Source organism: Trichomycterus rosablanca, chromosome 8 (assembly GCF_030014385.1).
Source record: "Trichomycterus rosablanca isolate fTriRos1 chromosome 8, fTriRos1.hap1, whole genome shotgun sequence".
Classification (NCBI taxonomy): Eukaryota; Metazoa; Chordata; class Actinopteri; order Siluriformes; family Trichomycteridae; genus Trichomycterus; species Trichomycterus rosablanca.
The window spans coordinates 21,079,061-21,097,510 of record NC_085995.1 but is presented as its reverse complement, the minus strand read 5'-3'; the positions used below and the strand labels follow the sequence as shown (position 1 = coordinate 21,097,510).

At 41.2% G+C, this 18,450-nt stretch overlaps 2 protein-coding genes across 2 annotated transcripts in view; one reads left to right on the top strand and one right to left on the bottom strand.

Annotated features, from left to right (window-relative positions):
• syce3 (synaptonemal complex central element protein 3) overlaps positions 1-18,450 on the bottom strand; it is a 38,585-nt gene that overhangs the window by 3,698 nt on the left and 16,437 nt on the right. The gene's annotated exons all lie outside the window — the stretch shown is intronic.
• foxi3b (forkhead box I3b) lies at positions 2,005-3,274 on the top strand. The gene is made up of 2 exons (XM_062999918.1): positions 2,005-2,587; positions 2,721-3,274. The coding sequence occupies exons 1-2, from the start codon at positions 2,005-2,007 to the stop codon at positions 3,272-3,274; spliced, it is 1,137 nt and encodes a 378-aa protein (XP_062855988.1).

The following is an 18,450-nucleotide window of genomic DNA, read 5'->3' as shown; positions in this document are numbered from 1 at the left end:
GCACTGCACTCGTCAAAGTGCAGGTGATAAGATGCATACGGCATGCTGCCCACGTGTAGAGGGATTGTCTATTACATGAAAAAGCTCTTCACAGACAAGCACCATCAACTGCTGCACCACCATACAGCTTTCCATTCTCACCAAAAGTAATAAGTAAAAGGTTTTCAACATAAGACTTTATTTTACTAGCTAAATTTGCTAACATTTACATTTTATTACATTCTAGTCCCAGATCAATAGAATTTTATTGCTAATAAATTGGGTTAAAGATTTGTCGGATATTTTGGACCGAGATAATGAATTAATGAATTAATTCATTATGAATATATATTTTTTTCATTTATTTTCGTGGCTGTATTAGTTTGTTTGTTTGTTTGTTTATTAGGATTTTAACATCATGTTTTACATATTTTGAACTGAGATCATGAATTTATTCATTATGAATTAATATTTTTTTTCATTTTTTTTCATGGCTGTATTAGTTTGTTTATTAGGATTTTAACGTCATGTTTTACATATTTTGAACTGAGAATATGAATGAATTAATGAATGAATTATGAATTAATATTTTTATTTATTTTAATAGCTGTATTAGTTTGTTTATTAGGATTTTAACGTCATGTTTTACATATTTTGAACTGAGAATATGAATGAATTATGAATTAATATTTTTATTTATTTTCATGCCTGGATTAGTTTGTTTATTAGGATTTTAATGTCATGTTTACATATTTTGTACTGAGATCATAAATTAATTCATTAATTAATTATGAATTAATATTTTTTTCATTTATTTTCGTGGCTGTATTAGTTTGTTTGTTTGTTTATTAGGATTTTAACGTCATGTTTTACACTTTGGTTACATTCATGACAGGAACTGTAGTTACTCATTACACAAGGTTCATCAGTTCATACAAGGTTATATCGAATGGACAATTTAGTATCTCCAATTAACCTCACTTGCATGTCTTTGGACTGTGGAGGAAACAGGAGCACCCGGAGTAAACCCAGGCATTTGTTGTCCTGCATGCATACCATACATAAACCCACGACACTGGGAGAACATGCAAACTCCACACAGAAAGGACCCGGACCACGCCACCTGGGGATCGATCCCAGGACCTTCTTGCTGTGAGGCGACAGCGCTACCCACTTAGCCACCGTGCCGCCCTGGCTGTATTAGTGAAATATTTCTTTTAAGTACATTTGTTGTCATGCAAGCGCAACAACTCAAGAGAATTGTGCACGCATATCATACATAACACATCTAACATGCTTATGATCCAAATTATTCAGATTATTCAAAAATCAGTTGTAATAATGGTTTATCAAGTGTCAAACCAATAATAAAGATAATCTGCCTCTTATTTTACATAGACAGCACATTTTACATTCTTCTTTTACACAATAATAAATCATATAGGCTTCTAAATACAAATCATATGCATAATTAAATATAGTCTGGCAGTTTGGTTTATATGGACATAGTTCTAAGTTGATTACTTTAGGAATAATAATAAATATAATTAGTTAATAAATGTTTAATAAATTGTCCAGGCATTTTAAAGTCCCTTGCAATTACTTTTACTGGCAGACAACTGGCAAAAGGGGCTCCGTTTACTACATATTTATTTAAAAAAACTGGATTATTAGTAAGTAGATTTAAGAGTAGATTATTATAGTCCACTGATAAGAGAGTAAAAATCGTCGCTCTTTGAATGGCCAAAAAATGACAAAGGGGCGAAATAGTCCAAAGACTAGAAAGGGAAGGTAACCAATAGGAAAATGGGAGGGCGGTGCCAGGTGTGCATAAATAAAGCAGGTGCAACAAGTGACAGCAGTGACAGAGTGCAAGGGCAAACAATAACAGAGTAAAGGAAAGAAACAGGACTCTCACTCAACTCTCACTCAGTCTTGGAGAAAAAACAAGAAAGATTCAGGACAGCTGAAACAGAAGGTCACATTTTCAGCAACTTGAACCACTTGAGTGCAGAGAGCTACAATATGACATCATACGAACAAGGTCAGTCTCCAACCCGGTGTGGGCCGCAGTTTCCGAGCCTGGGACAGGAGCCTCCGGAGCTGAGTCTATACAGCGACAACTACTACCCTCCACCATCTCTACCGAGTCCACAGAGAACAAACCCATCATCCTATGACCTTGGGGAATATGCTGCTTCATCTCCTAACCCCTATCTGTGGTTTAATGGTTCTGGGATAAACAACTCCCCATATCTTGGTGGAACACCGGGTTCTGCAGTATCACCATTCGTTCCGCAGCACTACGGCATGCAGAGACCGTACCTTGGTCCAGGGGCTCCTGGTGGAGAACTAAGCTGGTTCTCTATGCCCTGTCAGGAAGACCTGATGAAGCTGGTCAGGCCACCCTATTCATACTCAGCTCTTATCGCTATGGCAATACATGGTGCCCTAGATCGACGACTGACCCTTAGTCAGATATACCAGTACGTAGCAGATAACTTCCCTTTCTACAACAAGAGCAAAGCTGGCTGGCAGAATTCCATTCGTCACAACTTATCACTGAACGACTGCTTCAAGAAGGTTCCGCGGGATGAAGATGATCCTGGTAAGAGCTTGGGTGTGTTTTTTTTAAATAATTTTTTAGTGTTTTAATCAGTTGAAGCATAAAACTTTGAGATTCTTTCTGATCTGTTTCTAATGGCTGTCAATTCATGTCAAATCCTTCTCTCCCCCTCAAGGAAAGGGTAATTACTGGACCCTTGACCCTAACTGTGAGAAGATGTTTGACAACGGCAACTTCAGACGCAAGAGGAAGAGAAAGTCTGACATCGGAGAGGGCAGCTCTGAAGGTGCTCTTAACTCAGGAGAATCAGGAGACGGGAGCGGTCCCAAAAATGCTTCAGGAGACGTGTCGACTTCACCCGAGAAGGTTCTTTCACCTCCATCTGTGGGTCATTCCCCTTGCTTGAGCAACTTCTTAACAGAGATGTCTGGAGTAGTAGGTGGGTCAGTGGAGGTAGGAGCAGATCCACTGAACCGTCCACTTTCTCACAGCCTGCCATCTGATGGTAGTCAAAGAATGCCCCAATCTTCAGGCTTTAGTTCTTACTCCCCTAGTTCCTCAGTCCCTGAGTGGATATCCCCTCTTCCCCCACCACCTCCTATCTCCCCTTCAGGTTCTCATTCCTCTTTAGGCTACAACAGCCCTGTTATCAACCAGTTCAATGGACATTTCTACACCGGCTTGAGCTCGACGGGCATCCTGTATCCCAGAGAGGGGACAGAAGTGTGATAAACCTGAACAAGCGATAATAATCAAACGACTCCAGAACTGGACTGGTGAACAGAAAAAGTGCTTTTTTAATGGCAAGTGGATGAACTCTGAGATGATCCCGTGAGTGTGAGATTAAAGCAGATTCCCACAGGAACAGCTTAGTCAGCGCTTGATATGCGTGACTCTCAAAAAGCAACCAGCAGCTTCAGCGTGAGCTGCTGACATCATGCCATTCCACCCAATTATCTCCTCTGATCATATCACTAAGACCGTGACCACCTGTAGTAAAACCAAACGTAGCAAAAAAAAGTCTCTAACTGGCAGAGTAAAACTGCATACTGGGCAACATTCTTCAATCTACACCTGTAATTTGAGTCTTTCAGTTTTTGAAATGCTGTGTTTGTGTGTTTGATGGAAAGTTGTGATGTCTTTTTACTTCTAATGGTGAGAGTGAATGTTTAACAGAATTGTATGTAAGCCTTCTGATTTTTGTAATAAAGAAATGAAAACACTTCTCATTGTCTAATCAGTTTATGTTAACACTAATGTATTGGTATAAAGTAATTTGGAGAGTTTTCTATGCAAATTAGTCAATTATTAAATGACAACAAGGCACAAAAATTAGTATATGTTATAAAAAACTTGCCCTCGACTTGTTTTGGTCTGCAAGTTCACCAGTTAACATTTATTAATAAACTGAACTGTCTGCCTTCCGAAAATGAATACATTAAATTAACTGAGCATTTTAAATAACAGAAAGGTAATCATTGAACCATACATGTACTTTACACTGATCAGCCACAACATTAAAGCACTTTGTAGTTCTACAATTACTGACTGTAGTCCATGTGTTTCTCCGCATACCTTTTTAGCCTGCTTTTACTCTGTTCTTCAATGGTCAGGACGCTCCCAGGACCACTACAGAGCAGGTATTAGGTGGTTGATCATTCTCAGCACTGCAGTGACACTGACATGATGGTGGTGTGTTAGTGTGTATTGTGCTGGTATGAGTGGATCAGACACAGCAGCGCTGCTGGAGTTTTTAAATACTGTGTCCACTCACTGTTTACTCACTGTCCACTCCTACGTAGTTGGTTCACCTTGTAGATGTAAAGTCAGAGACGATCGCTCATCTATTGCTGCTGTTGGAGTTGGTCATCTTCTAGACCTTCATCAGTGGTCACAGGACGCTGCCCACGGGGTACTGTTGGCTGGATATTTTTGGTTGGTGCACTATTCTCAGTCCAGCAGTGACAGTGAGGTGTTTAAAACTCCAGCAGCGCTGCTGTGTCTTATCCACTCATACCAGCACAACACACACTAACACACCACCACCATGTCAGTGTCACTGCAGTGCTGAGAATGACCCACCACCCAAATAATACCTGCTCTGTAGTGGTCCTGGGAGAGTCCTGACCATTGAAGACCAGCAAGAAAGGGGGCTAACAAAGCATGCAGAGAAACAGGTGGACTACAGTCTGTAATTGTAGAACTACAAAGTGCTTCTATATGGTAAGTGGAGCTGAAAAAATGGACAATGTGTGTAGAGACAAGGAGGTGGTTTTTTTTTTTATGTTATGGCTGATAGGTGTATGTTAATGCATTATAATAAAACCATTAAAGTATTGATGCCTCCATGGTGTGGGGCAGTGGCACAGCTGGTAGAGTGGGAGCCACACAGCAACATGGGTTGTAGGGACCGGACATTAATCCTTACTTCACATTGTCCATTTTATCAGCTCCACTGACCATATAGAAGCACTTTGTAGTTCTACAATTACTGACTGTAGTCCATCTGTTTCTGAGATCAACTTCATATTAATGCTTGTGGTTTTGGAATGGGATGTCCAACCAGACAATATGAAAATATACAGATCAGTCACAATTTGCACACTTAATTTTGTTGTGAATTTGATTTTAAATTGATACAATCACCAATTTAACTACACTTATTCACTCACAAGAGCCTCTTTGGCAGCAGTTACAACAGCAAGTCTTCCAATTCATCTCTTGGATTTGGCCAGTTTATCCCATTCTTCATGGCAGATCCTTCAAAGCTCCATCACACTGGATAGCAAGCATCTGTGAACTGCTTTGCTCAGGTGTCCTCATGTGTCCCCACAGAAGGGGTTTGAGTCTGGGCTTGAAAAAGAGGACTGATGCCACAGTGTAGGTTTGAATGCACACTGAAGGAGATTTTCTTTAAGGAGGCTTCTTCCCAGTCTTTTGGTCCGTGATACTGAGCAGGACCATCATAGCATGATCCTGATGAGGTGATGAGCAGGGCCTTTTCTTTACAAGACACTGTGCTTGCTGTTCTGTATTAAAACGTAGGTTTTCATTAGCATTTTACTCAAAAGTGGCTGTCTTTTATAAAGGTCTGATTTTTGGAGTCATCCACCAGGCTCTCCCATCTCTGCACAGGACTTTTGGAGTTCTTTCAGAGTGACCATTGTGTTCATATTTCCCTGAGCCAAAGCTAAAGCCCTTTATGCCTAGATTTACAATTTGGTCAGATGATCAGCACTTAAGAAGGTTCAAGACTATGCCAAGCACTTCATAAAAAAAAATAATGGAGGCCACTTGGTCCAAAAACACTCAAAGCCTTAGCCCTGATCTGTACTTTGCCACAACTTGATCATGAAGGCCTCGTTTTTGGAGTCATCCACCAGGCTCTCCCATCTCTGCAGAGGACTTTGAGCTCTTTTAGAGTGACCATTGGGTTCTTATTTCCCTGAGCCAAAGCTAAAGCCCTTCATGCCTAGATTTACAATTTGGCCAGATGATCAGCACTTAAGAAGGTTCAAGATTGTGCCAAGTACTTCATTAAAAAAACAATAATTGGGGCCACTTGGTCCAAAAACAATCCAAACCGTTGCCCTGATCTGTGCCACAACTTGATCAAGCAGATCCTCAAACTGATCATTGGGCTGTTTTTTGTCTTGATGATACAGTCTAAATTGTGGCTCTTATAGACCTAAGTGTGAAGATTAACCTACTTGAACACTACAAAAACAATAGTAAGTGGCGTCTGTAACTGTGCAGGTGCCGACTATAGTGTTGCTGAAAGTTTCTGAGCGTGTACGGTATGTGCCAAAAATTGTACAATATTGCAGGTTACTCGTGACCCGATGGGGGGTAATTTATTCACCGCTCTGAAATAACATGCAAAATGTGAGGTTTATTGATAAAATCAGCTTATTTTAACTGCTGTCTATACAGATGTCAAATATCTGTGCCTGACGGATTACACAAATATTCAATTGTTTGGTTGTGTTTACAACCAGTATCTCACTTCGTATGGCCCTAAGGTCACTATTTACCCTCTAAACACAGGCAGCACTCCTATAACTGAAGAGAAAGAACAAGATCACAGGAACGTTTCTCCTCAGGCCTGGGGGCAGTTGAGAAAGGAGTGATCAGCTTAGGTTTGTGTGTGTGATGCTGAAAATGTAAATATTTTATTCGTACCTGTATGCACCGTAAAAACCCTGAATGATTCACTTTTCACCAGGTCCTTGAGATCACCAGAAGATAAACTGTACCAATAATAATATTAATGCTTTTACCCAGCAGTAACTACTGACTGACAGGCGTTCACTGTCTGCGAAAACATAAAAGTTTTTATTTTTCAAGAAACAGATCTGTCTCTCAGACTATACCTGGCAACTGTTTTTCACAACAGCTACTAGCATATCTGATACTCAGCAGTACAAGTGTAGGGGCTTGATGTTACGGCTGATTTGTGGCTTCTGTTTGGCTCTGAGCTTTAAATGTCAAGAGCGAGATGGTTATCACGAGGCCCTGTTATGATGGGCAAACAAATGCTTTTGGGACAAAAAGGGCTGCTTTTTTAAACAGTGAATAAGGGCTCATAAAAATAGAGTTTTGTTGACTGAGCATGCAGAGCTTTGGCACACTTTTCTAATTACCTTAAAAAAGATCATAAATTTACCTGCACAGTTAATCCTAATTTTTTGTATTTAACTACTTACTAAATTGCAAAGAAAATTTGTTTATTTATTTGAAAATTTATTATTTATTTAAGTGAAAAAAACTGACCAACTTAATTGTATTGTTACATTTTGAAAAATAATAATTTTATTCCTGCAACAGAAAAGGTTGGGACAAAGGCATGTTTAACATTGTGTTCCATCACTTTTCTTATTATTTATATTATTAATTACAACCCCAAATCAGTTGGGACAGTATGGAAAATGCAAATAAAATAAAAATGCAGTGTTCCTTACATTTACTTTGACTTTTATTTGATTGCAGACAGTTTGAACCCAAGATATTTAATTTGTTAATATACATCCATTCCTGCATTTCAGGCCTGCAACACATTCCAAAAAAAGTTGTGACGGGGGCAATTTAGGGCTAGTAATGAGGTGAAAAATTTACATAATGATGTGATTCCAAACAGGTGATTGTAATCATGGTTTGGAACAAAAGCAGTATCCAGGAAAGGCTGAGTCTTTGATGAGCAAAGATGATCAGAGGATCTCCAGTTTGTCAACAGATGTGTGAGAAAATTATTGTAATGTTTAAAAACAATGAACCTCAAAGAAAGATTAGAAGGGATTTGCATATTTCTCCTCTACAGTGCATAATATCATTAAACAATTCAAGGAATCAGGAGAAATTTCAGTGCGTAAAGGCCAAGGATGCAAGCTTAAGCTGAATGCCCGTGATCATCGATCCCTCAGACGGCACTGCATCAAGAACCACCACTCAACAATAGCTGATATAACCAAGGACGGATTAAGGATAGTCTGGGCCCCTGAGTTCATTCTTAATACGAGCCAGTTTGGAGAATGAACGCTCCCCTTCACAATTTGTGATAGGCACAGTCAAAAAAAGTCTAAGTGCTATGTAGACATTTGGAAAGGTTGACTGTAAATTCTAATTTATCATGGTTTTGAGCATTTTACTAGGACATTTTTCTTTTTCTGTTATGAATGATTTGTATTGTATCAATTCATCTGCCAGGCTCATGTTCAAATCTGAAGGATATGCTGCAGCGAGTGAGTTAGCCTTTAAAGTGAGCTCACTGTTGGACATATTGTCAGGCATGAAAAGAACATCAAATAGCTCAGTTAAGTGTGTGTATGCATTCAAACGGTGGTTGAGACAGGACACAAGTTTGTCAATGACAACATTGAAACTTGTCCTTTCCGTTAAATGCTACACCTGGCTCTGCACTATCATCAGACATAATTTTGTGCTTCTTTGTACGCTGGAGGTCATGCCTGTACTCTTGGGAGACAGCAGTGGTGACATTTAAAGCTGCCCCTTCAAACACCTCAAAGTTATCTCTCTGTGCTGCCACAAAGTCTCGTAAAGACAAGAGAAGTTGTGTAACTGTACATATGTCAATATCATGCTTCTGCAGCTGCAGGCTTGTGGCTTGGAACCTCTGTAGTATTGTGTCCCAGAAGTATGCCATGAAGGCCATCTCCAACGTGTCCAATTTGTCACAGAGTGCAGAGGCTTCACTTCGAGTTACACATTTCTCCTCCATATCTTTAGACATATCATTCAATGCCTCTCTCAGTTGTGCATAATATTTCCAAAGAGCCTTAGTTGACTCAGCTCGTGCGCTCCATCGAGTACCTGACAGTGATTTCAGTGTGAGTTTGATATCAGTATCACGGAAAACCTTTCCCCACCTGTGTGTAGATGATGCACAAAATGTGTACATTGCCTGTACAAAGTCAAAAAAACGTCCAACTTCTGGGCTACTGTCAACAGCATTGACACCAACTAAATTCAGTGAATGTGCTGGCAAGGGCCAATGTGCTGGCAAGTGGAAGTCAAGGGCCCCATAGCAGGGGCCCTCATGATCAAGGGCCCTCTAATGGTATGCCCTGCTCTTCTCTAGGGCCCCCTGGTAGGGGCTCTCATAACCAGGGCCCTCTAAAAATATGCCCCCCTCTTTCCTAGGACCCCTAATAGCCAGAAGTCGAAGTCAAAGCAGTGCCACAACGCCTCATCCATTTTCATAAGGGGCCCAAAAGCATGGCTAGGGCCCAAAAGCATGGCTAGGGCCCCCAAAAGCCTGGCTAGGGCCCAAAAGCATGGCTATGGGCCCCAAAAGCATGGCTAGGGCCCCCAAGAGGCCCTGGGGTCAAAGTCCCTAATAGTCAGAGGATCCTTAAAATGGAGGGCCCTCGGAAATAAAAATATATTGTATCATAAATGTTGATAGGCATCGCAAAATGTTTTGGGCCAGGGCCCCCCCGGGGCCCCCTGACCTCAAGGGCCCCTGGGCGCTGGCCCCACTGGCCCGGTCAGTAATCCAGCCTTGGATATAACCACATGGGTGAGGGATTATTTTAGCAAACCTTTGTCAAACACTACAATTACAACAGTCCACATACCATTGATGACTTGCCTATGTGCAAATGTGTAACTGACCTAGAAGCATACATTGAAATTTTAGAAAGTCATTAAGACAACGTCCCTACCTATTCATTCTTCCACTTCACTTTATACAAAAAATTTAATTGTCAAGACTTCTCTCAAGATTTGGACCCAAGTTAAACGTTACTTTGGCTTGCAATCATTCTCAATTTATGCTCCTCTGGCTGCTAATCACTTTTTTCCTCCCTCCCTGGTGGATGGTGCCTTTTCCAGATGGGCGAACCTTGGTATAAACTCCTTTAAAGACTTGTATTTTGATAATGTCTTTGCTTCGTTTCAGCAACTTTCAGATAGATTTTCTATACCCAGACATCACTTTTTCAGATATCTACAGTTTCGTAGCTTTGTTAACAATACGTTCCCCACATTCCCCAACTCACCTGGAGACTCAACAGTAGATGGTCTCCTCACACTAAGTACAACTCCTAAGGGTCTGATTTCCAAAATTTATAATCAAATCTATGCCTTACGGTCAGAGTCGTTAAGTACCATTAAATCCCTCTGGGAAGAGGACCTTGGGATAGTGATAGCGGAGCCAGTTTGGGAGGAGATTTTACAACGTATACATACAGTAAGTCTTCCATTTGTGCAAGGCATGGACTTATCCAATTTAAGCTGGTTCATCGCACATACTATACCAAAGTCCGGTTGTCTAAATTCTATGAAAATGTATCTCCATTGTGTGATAGGTGTCGACAGGCTCCTGCCAATCTTATACATATGTTCTGGCATTGCCCTTCCCTCTTTGCTTACTGGACGGAGATTTTTGGCACCCTGTCAAAGATAACTGGAGAGGAGATCGAACCAAATGCCTTGTGTTTGGGGTCACAATCTCTCCCAACACCCAAAAAGAATGTAATAGCATTTGTCACTTTATTAGCTAGGAGATTAATTGTGATTAATTGGAAATCCAAAACTCCTCCTTCCTACACTCACTGGATCAGGGATGTTTTTCTCTTTCTTAAGCTGGAGAAAATTAGACTTACGCTTAGTGGCTTTTCAAACAAATTTGAGAGGATATGGGCCCCATTTTTCCAATTTGTGGGGGGGACAGATCTTCCACTCACTCCAGATTAATCCTACTTGTTGGTTGGACGCTTGGTTTACTGGTTATCGCTGAATGTTGCTGTTTCTGTCTGGGTATTGATGTTTGTATATGTGTTTTGCATGGTGGGCTGGTCAATAGGGGTTTTCTTTCTTTTAGAATTTTAATCGTATATTTTTTCTTGCTATTTATTTATTTATCTGTTTTTCCTCTTTTTTTTTTTTCTTTTTTTTTTTCTTATTTAGTTTTTTCTAATTATATGTGTGTATGTGTATATATATATATATATATATATATATATATATATATATATATATATATATATATATATATATATATACAGTGTATCACAAAAGTGAGTACACCCCTCACATTTCTGCAGATATTTAAGTATATCTTTTCATGGGACAACACTGACAAAATGACACTTTGACACAATGAAAAGTAGTCTGTGTGCAGCTTATATAACAGTGTAAATTTATTCTTCCCTCAAAATAACTCAATATACAGCCATTAATGTCTAAACCACCGGCAACAAAAGTGAGTACACCCCTTAGTGAAAGTTCCTGAAGTGTCAATATTTTGTGTGGCCACCATTATTTCTTAGAACTGCCTTAACTCTCCTGGGCATGGAGTTTACCAGAGCTTCACAGGTTGCCACTGGAATGCTTTTCCACTCCTCCATGACGACATCACGGAGCTGGCGGATATTCGAGACTTTGCGCTCCTCCACCTTCCGCTTGAGGATGCCCCAAAAATGTTCTATTGGGTTTAGGTCTGGAGACATGCTTGGCCAGTCCATCACCTTTACCCTCAGCCTCTTCAATAAAGCAGTGGTCGTCTTAGAGGTGTGTTTGGGGTCATTATCATGCTGGAACACTGCCCTGTGACCCAGTTTCCGGAGGGAGGGGATCATGCTCTGCTTCAGTATTTCACAGTACATATCGGAGATCGTGTGTCCCTCAATGAAATGTAACTCCCCAACACCTGCTGCACTCATGCAGCCCCAGACCATGGCATTCCCACCACCATGCTTGACTGTAGGCATGACACACTTATCTTTGTACTCCTCACCTGATTGCCGCCACACATGCTTGAGACCATCTGAACCAAACAAATTAATCTTGGTCTCATCAGACCATAGGACATGGTTCCAGTAATCCATGTCCTTTGTTGACATGTCTTCAGCAAACTGTTTGTGGGCTTTCTTGTGTAGAGACTTCAGAAGAGGCTTCCTTCTGGGGTGACAGCCATGCAGACCAATTTGATGTAGTGTGCGGCGTATGGTCTGAGCACTGACAGGCTGACCCCCCACCTTTTCAATCTCTGCAGCAATGCTGACAGCACTCCTGCGCCTATCTTTCAAAGACAGCAGTTGGATGTGACGCTGAGCACGTGCACTCAGCTTCTTTGGACGACAAACGCGAGGTCTGTTCTGAGTGGACCCTGCTCTTTTAAAACGCTGGATGATCTTGGCCACTGTGCTGCAGCTCAGTTTCAGGGTGTTGGCATCTTCTTGTAGCCTTGGCCATCTTCATGTAGCGCAACAATTCGTCTTTTAAGATCCTCAGAGAGTTCTTTGCCATGAGGTGCCATGTTGGAACTTTCAGTGACCAGTATGAGAGAGTGTGAGAGCTGTACTACTAAATTGAACACACCTGCTCCCTATGCACACCTGAGACCTAGTAACACTAACAAATCACATGACATTTTGGAGGGAAAATGACAAGCAGTGCTCAATTTGGACATTTAGGGGTGTAGTCTCTTAGGGGTGTACTCACTTTTGTTGCCGGTGGTTTAGACATTAATGGCTGTATATTGAGTTATTTTGAGGGAAGAATAAATTTACACTGTTATATAAGCTGCACACAGACTACTTTTCATTGTGTCAAAGTGTCATTTTGTCAGTGTTGTCCCATGAAAAGATATACTTAAATATCTGCAGAAATGTGAGGGGTGTACTCACTTTTGTGATACACTGTATATATATACACAGTGTATCACAAAAGTGAGTACACCCCTCACATTTCTGCAAATATTTCATTATATCTTTTCATGGGACAAAACTATAGACATGAAACTTGGATATAACTTAGAGTAGTCAGTGTACAGCTTGTATAGCAGTGTAGATTTACTGTCTTCTGAAAATAACTCAACACACAGCCATTAATGTCTAAATAGCTGGCAACATAAGTGAGTACACCCTACAGTGAACAAGTCCAAATTGTGCCCAAATGTGTCGTTGTCCCTCCCTGGTGTCATGTGTCAAGGTCCCAGGTGTGAATGGGGAGCAGGGCTGTTAAATTTAGTGTTTTGGGTACAATTCTCTCATACTGGCCACTGGATATTCAACATGGCACCTCATGGCAAAGAACTCTCTGAGGATGTGAGAAATAGAATTGTTGCTCTCCACAAAGATGGCCTGGGCTATAAGAAGATTGCTAACACCCTGAAACTGAGCTACAGCATGGTGGCCAAGGTCATACAGCGGTTTTCCAGGACAGGTTCCACTCGGAACAGGCTTCGCCAGGGTCGACCAAAGAAGTTGAGTCCACGTGTTCGGCGTCATATCCAGAGGTTGGCTTTAAAAAATAGACACATGAGTGCTGCCAGCATTGCTGCAGAGGTCGAAGACGTGGGAGGTCAGCCTGTCAGTGCTCAGACCATACGCCGCACACTGCATCAACTCGGTCTGCATGGTCGTCATCCCAGAAGGAAGCTGACGCACAAGAAAGCCCGCAAACAGTTTGCTGAAGACAAGCAGTCCAAGAACATGGATTACTGGAATGCCCTGTGGTCTGACGAGACCAAGATGAACTTGTTTGGCTCAGATGGTGTCCAGCATGTGTGGCGGCGCCCTGGTGAGAAGTACCAAGACAACTGTATCTTGCCTACAGTCAAGCATGGTGGTGGTAGCATCATGGTCTTGGGCTGCATGAGTGTTGCTGGCACTGGGGAGCTGCAGTTCATTGAGGGAAACATGAATTCCAACATGTACTGTGACATTCTGAAACAGAGCATGATCCCCTCCCTTCGAAAACTGGGCCTCATGGCAGTTTTCCAACAGGATAACGACCCCAAACACAACCTCCAAGATGACAACTGCCTTGCTGAGGAAGCTGAAGGTAAAGGTGATAGACTAAACCCAATTGAGCACCTGTGGCGCATCCTCAAGTGGAAGGTGGAGGAGTTCAAAGTGTCTAACATCCACCAGCTCCGTGATGTCATCATGGAGGAGTGGAAGAGGATTCCAGTAGCAACCTGTGCAGCTCTGGTGAATTCCATGCCCAGGAGGGTTAAGGCAGTGCTGGATAATAATGGTGGTCACACAAAATATTGACACTTTGGGCACAATTTGGACATGTTCACTGTGGGGTGTACTCACTTATGTTGCCAGCCATTTAGACATTAATGGCTGTGTGTTGAGTTATTTTCAGAAGACAGTAAATCTACACTGCTATACAAGTTGTACACTGACTACTCTAAGTTATATCCAAGTTTTAGTTCTATAGTGTTGTCCCATGAAAAGATATAATAAAATATTTGCACATACAGTGTATCACAAAAGTGAGTACACCCCTCACATTTCTGCAGATATTTAAGTATATCTTTTCATGGGACAACACTGACAAAATGACACTTTGACACAATGAAAAGTAGTCTGTGTGCAGCTTATATAACAGTGTAAATTTATTCTTCCCTCAAAATAACTCAATATACAGCCATTAATGTCTAAACCACCGGCAACAAAAGTGAGTACACCCCTAAGAGACTACACCCCTAAATGTCCAAATTGAGCACTGCTTGTCATTTTCCTTCCAAAATGTCATGTGATTTGTTAGTGTTACTAGGTCTCAGGTGTGCATAGGGAGCAGGTGTGTTCAATTTAGTAGTACAGCTCTCACACTCTCTCATACTGGTCACTGAAAGTTCCAACATGGCACCTCATGGCAAAGAACTCTCTGCGGATCTTAAAAGACGAATTGTTGCGCTACATGAAGATGGCCAAGGCTACAAGAAGATTGCCAACACCCTGAAACTGAGCTGCAGCACAGTGGCCAAGATCATCCAGCGTTTTAAAAGAGCAGGGTCCACTCAGAACAGACCTCGCGTTGGTCGTCCAAAGAAGCTGAGTGCACGTGCTCAGCGTCACATCCAACTGCTGTCTTTGAAAGATAGGCGCAGGAGTGCTGTCAGCATTGCTGCAGAGATTGAAAAGGTGGGGGGTCAGCCTGTCAGTGCTCAGACCATACGCCGCACACTACATCAAATTGGTCTGCATGGCTGTCACCCCAGAAGGAAGCCTCTTCTGAAGTTTCTACACAAGAAAGCCCACAAACAGTTTGCTGAAGACATGTCAACAAAGGACATGGATTACTGGAACCATGTCCTATGGTCTGATGAGACCAAGATTAATTTGTTTGGTTCAGATGGTCTCAAGCATGTGTGGCGGCAATCAGGTGAGGAGTACAAAGATAAGTGTGTCATGCCTACAGTCAAGCATGGTGGTGGGAATGCCATGGTCTGGGGCTGCATGAGTGCAGCAGGTGTTGGGGAGTTACATTTCATTGAGGGACACATGAACTCCAATATGTACTGTGAAATACTGAGCAGAGCATGATCCCCTCCCTCCGGAAACTGGGTCGCAGGGCAGTGTTCCAGCATGATAATGACCCCAAACACACCTCTAAGACGACCACTGCTTTATTGAAGAGGCTGAGGGTAAAGGTGATGGACTGGCCAAGCATGTCTCCAGACCTAAACCCAATAGAACATCTTTGGGGCATCCTCAAGCGGAAGGTGGAGGAGCGCAAAGTCTCGAATTTCCGCCAGCTCCGTGATGTCATCATGGAGGAGTGGAAAAGCATTCCAGTGGCAACCTGTGAAGCTCTGGTAAACTCCATGCCCAGGAGAGTTAATGCAGTTCTGGGAAATAATGGTGGCCACACAAAATATTGACACTTCAGGAACTTTCACTAAGGGGTGTACTCACTTTTGTTGCCGGTGGTTTAGACATTAATGGCTGTATATTGAGTTATTTTGAGGGAAGAATAAATTTACACTGTTATATAAGCTGCACACAGACTACTTTTCATTGTGTCAAAGTGTCATTTTGTCAGTGTTGTCCCATGAAAAGATATACTTAAATATCTGCAGAAATGTGAGGGGTGTACTCACTTTTGTGATACACTGTATAATAAAAAATGTGAGGGGTGTACTCACTTTTGTGATACACTGTATATACATATATATATATATTTGTATTTTTCCTTAATGTCTTGCGTAGTGCTTAATATGTTATTGCTTAAGTATTTGTTATGCATACCTGTAAGACATTTGTATGTTGTCTTTGATTCAAAAAATTTAAAAAATAAAGTTGGGGAAAAAAAAAAAGACAACGGCCCTACTTGTTAAGTCCTTGGTTATTTCAGCAAGACAATGCCAGGCTTTATTCTGCAGATGCTACTCCAGCTTTCAGACACAAAGAGTGTGTGTGTGCTTAACTGGTCTGCCTGTAGTCCAGCTCTGTCTCCTATTGAAACCATATGGCACATCATGAGGAGGAGAATCGGGCAATTGCGATCATGGACTGATGAGCAGCTAAAGACTGGTATCAAACAAGAATGGGAAAAAAAACTGACAAGTATCCTTGGTTCCCCAGTTTAATATCGTAATTAATAATAAAGGTGATGTTACACAGTGTGTTGCAGTAATAATCAAATTCTAAATTAGTTTACATTTACTTGTTTATTTATTTTAATACTATTATTATTGTTGTTTGGTGCAGCACTCTTTTATGCTAGCTTTAATCTCAGTGGTGCTATCAGCCGGCTTGTCATCTACACAGACATGATTGTCTATGTTTATGGTTTATGGCCAAGACCACGTGATGGATAGATATTTAAATCTCAGTGGCTGGCTGGGTGTCTACACAGACAAAATTGGCTACGTCTGTCTGGGTTGGGGTTTTGACCGAGACCCTGCAATGGTTCGGCGCCCTGTCCAGGGTGTTTCTGCTTTACGCTCTGTGTTTCCAGTAAAACCAGACCCACCACTACCCTGATCAGGATAGAGAGGTTGATGAAAATGAGAAGTTTGTATTATTATGATTATTTCCTAATCCCTGTAGCTTTTGGTGCCTCAGGGTTTAAGAATAATTGCTGAACATGATTAAATCTGTAAATTTCCAACTAGGCATGCTGCCTGTCATGTGCCGTTTACACACACACTAAAAGAGAGAGAGAGAGAGAGAGAGAGAGAGAGAGAGAGAGAGAGAGAGAGAGAGAGAGAGAGAGAGAGCAAATATACAATCAAGGATTAAAAAATCAAAAAACTTTCATTAAACAATTAACATCTACAACAAAAATGTTGTAATATTGTTAAATGGTTAAATTGAAGGATTTGTAAGTAATCAACAGAATATGGGACACCTGTTGAAATTATTTGCATTATCTTCCAAAGCTTAATGTACTATTGCTTAAGAACAGCTATAAGGTGTTCAACAAGGATTTGTTTGCCTTTTTGTTATCTCTTAAAAAAAAACTCTAAAATTGGCATCATATTCAGTTTTTGATAACTTAAGCTTTATTATTTTTATTAGTATTGTTGTTATTATCAGTTGGGTGGCACGGTGGCTCAGTGAGTAGATCTACTGATAACTACAATACCTAAATAGGACAAAGCAGTGGTAAAACAAGCATTGAATGAATGGCATCTGACCTACTGTTGCTTTGACCATTAAATAGCAGTTTGTAAAAGTAAATAAAAAACAATTATTACTATACACTGATCAGCCATAACATTAAAACCACCTTGTTTCTACACTCACTGTCCATTTTATCAGCTCCACTTACCATATAGAAGCACTTTGTAGTTCTATAATTACTGACAGCAGTCCATCTGTTTCTCTACATACCCTTTTTAGCCTGCTTTCACCCTGTTCTTCACTGGTTAGGACCACCACAGAGCAGGTATTATTTAGGTAGTGGATGATTCTCAGCACTGCAGTGACACTGACATGGTGGTGTTGTGTTAGTGTGTGTGGTGCTGGTATGAGTGGATCAGACACAGCAGTACTGCTTGAGTTTTTAAATACCGTGTCCACTCACTGTCCACTCTATTAGTCACTCCTACCTAGTTGGTCCACCTTGTAGATGTAAAGTCAGAGACGATCACTCATCTATTGCTGCTGTTTGAGTTGGTCATCTTCTAGACCTTCATCAGTGGTCACAGGACGCTGCCCATGGGGCGCTGTTAGCTGGATATTTTAGGTTGGTGGACTATTCTCAGTCCAGCATTGACAGTGAGGTGTTTTAAAAACTCCATCAGCACTGCTGTGTCTGATCCACTCATACCAGCACAACACACACTAACACACCACCACCATGTCAGTGTTACTGCAGTGCTGAGAATGATCCACCACCTAAATAATACCTGCTCAGTAGTGGTCCTGCGAGAGTCCTCACCATTGAAGAACATCATGAAAGGGGGCTAACAAAGCATGCAGAGAAACACATGGACTACAGTCTGTAATTATAGAACTACAAAGTGCTTCTATATGGTAAGTGGAGCTGATAAAATGGACAGTGAGTGTAGAAACAAGTAGGTGGTTTTAATGTTATGGCTGATCGGTGTATAACAGTTTGTAAAAGTGAATAAAAAGACAATTATCACTACATACTAATTGTATTTATATTTACTACGGCAGATAAAAGAACTCTAG

Excerpts from the sequence above, each read along its gene's own strand:
- foxi3b (XM_062999918.1), top strand. The coding sequence starts at position 2,005 with ATGACATCATACGAACAAGGTCAGTCTCCAACCCGGTGTGGGCCGCAG. Across the intron at positions 2,588-2,720 it reads GCGGGATGAAGATGATCCTG|GAAAGGGTAATTACTGGACC; the intron begins GTAAGAGCTTGG and ends CTCCCCCTCAAG.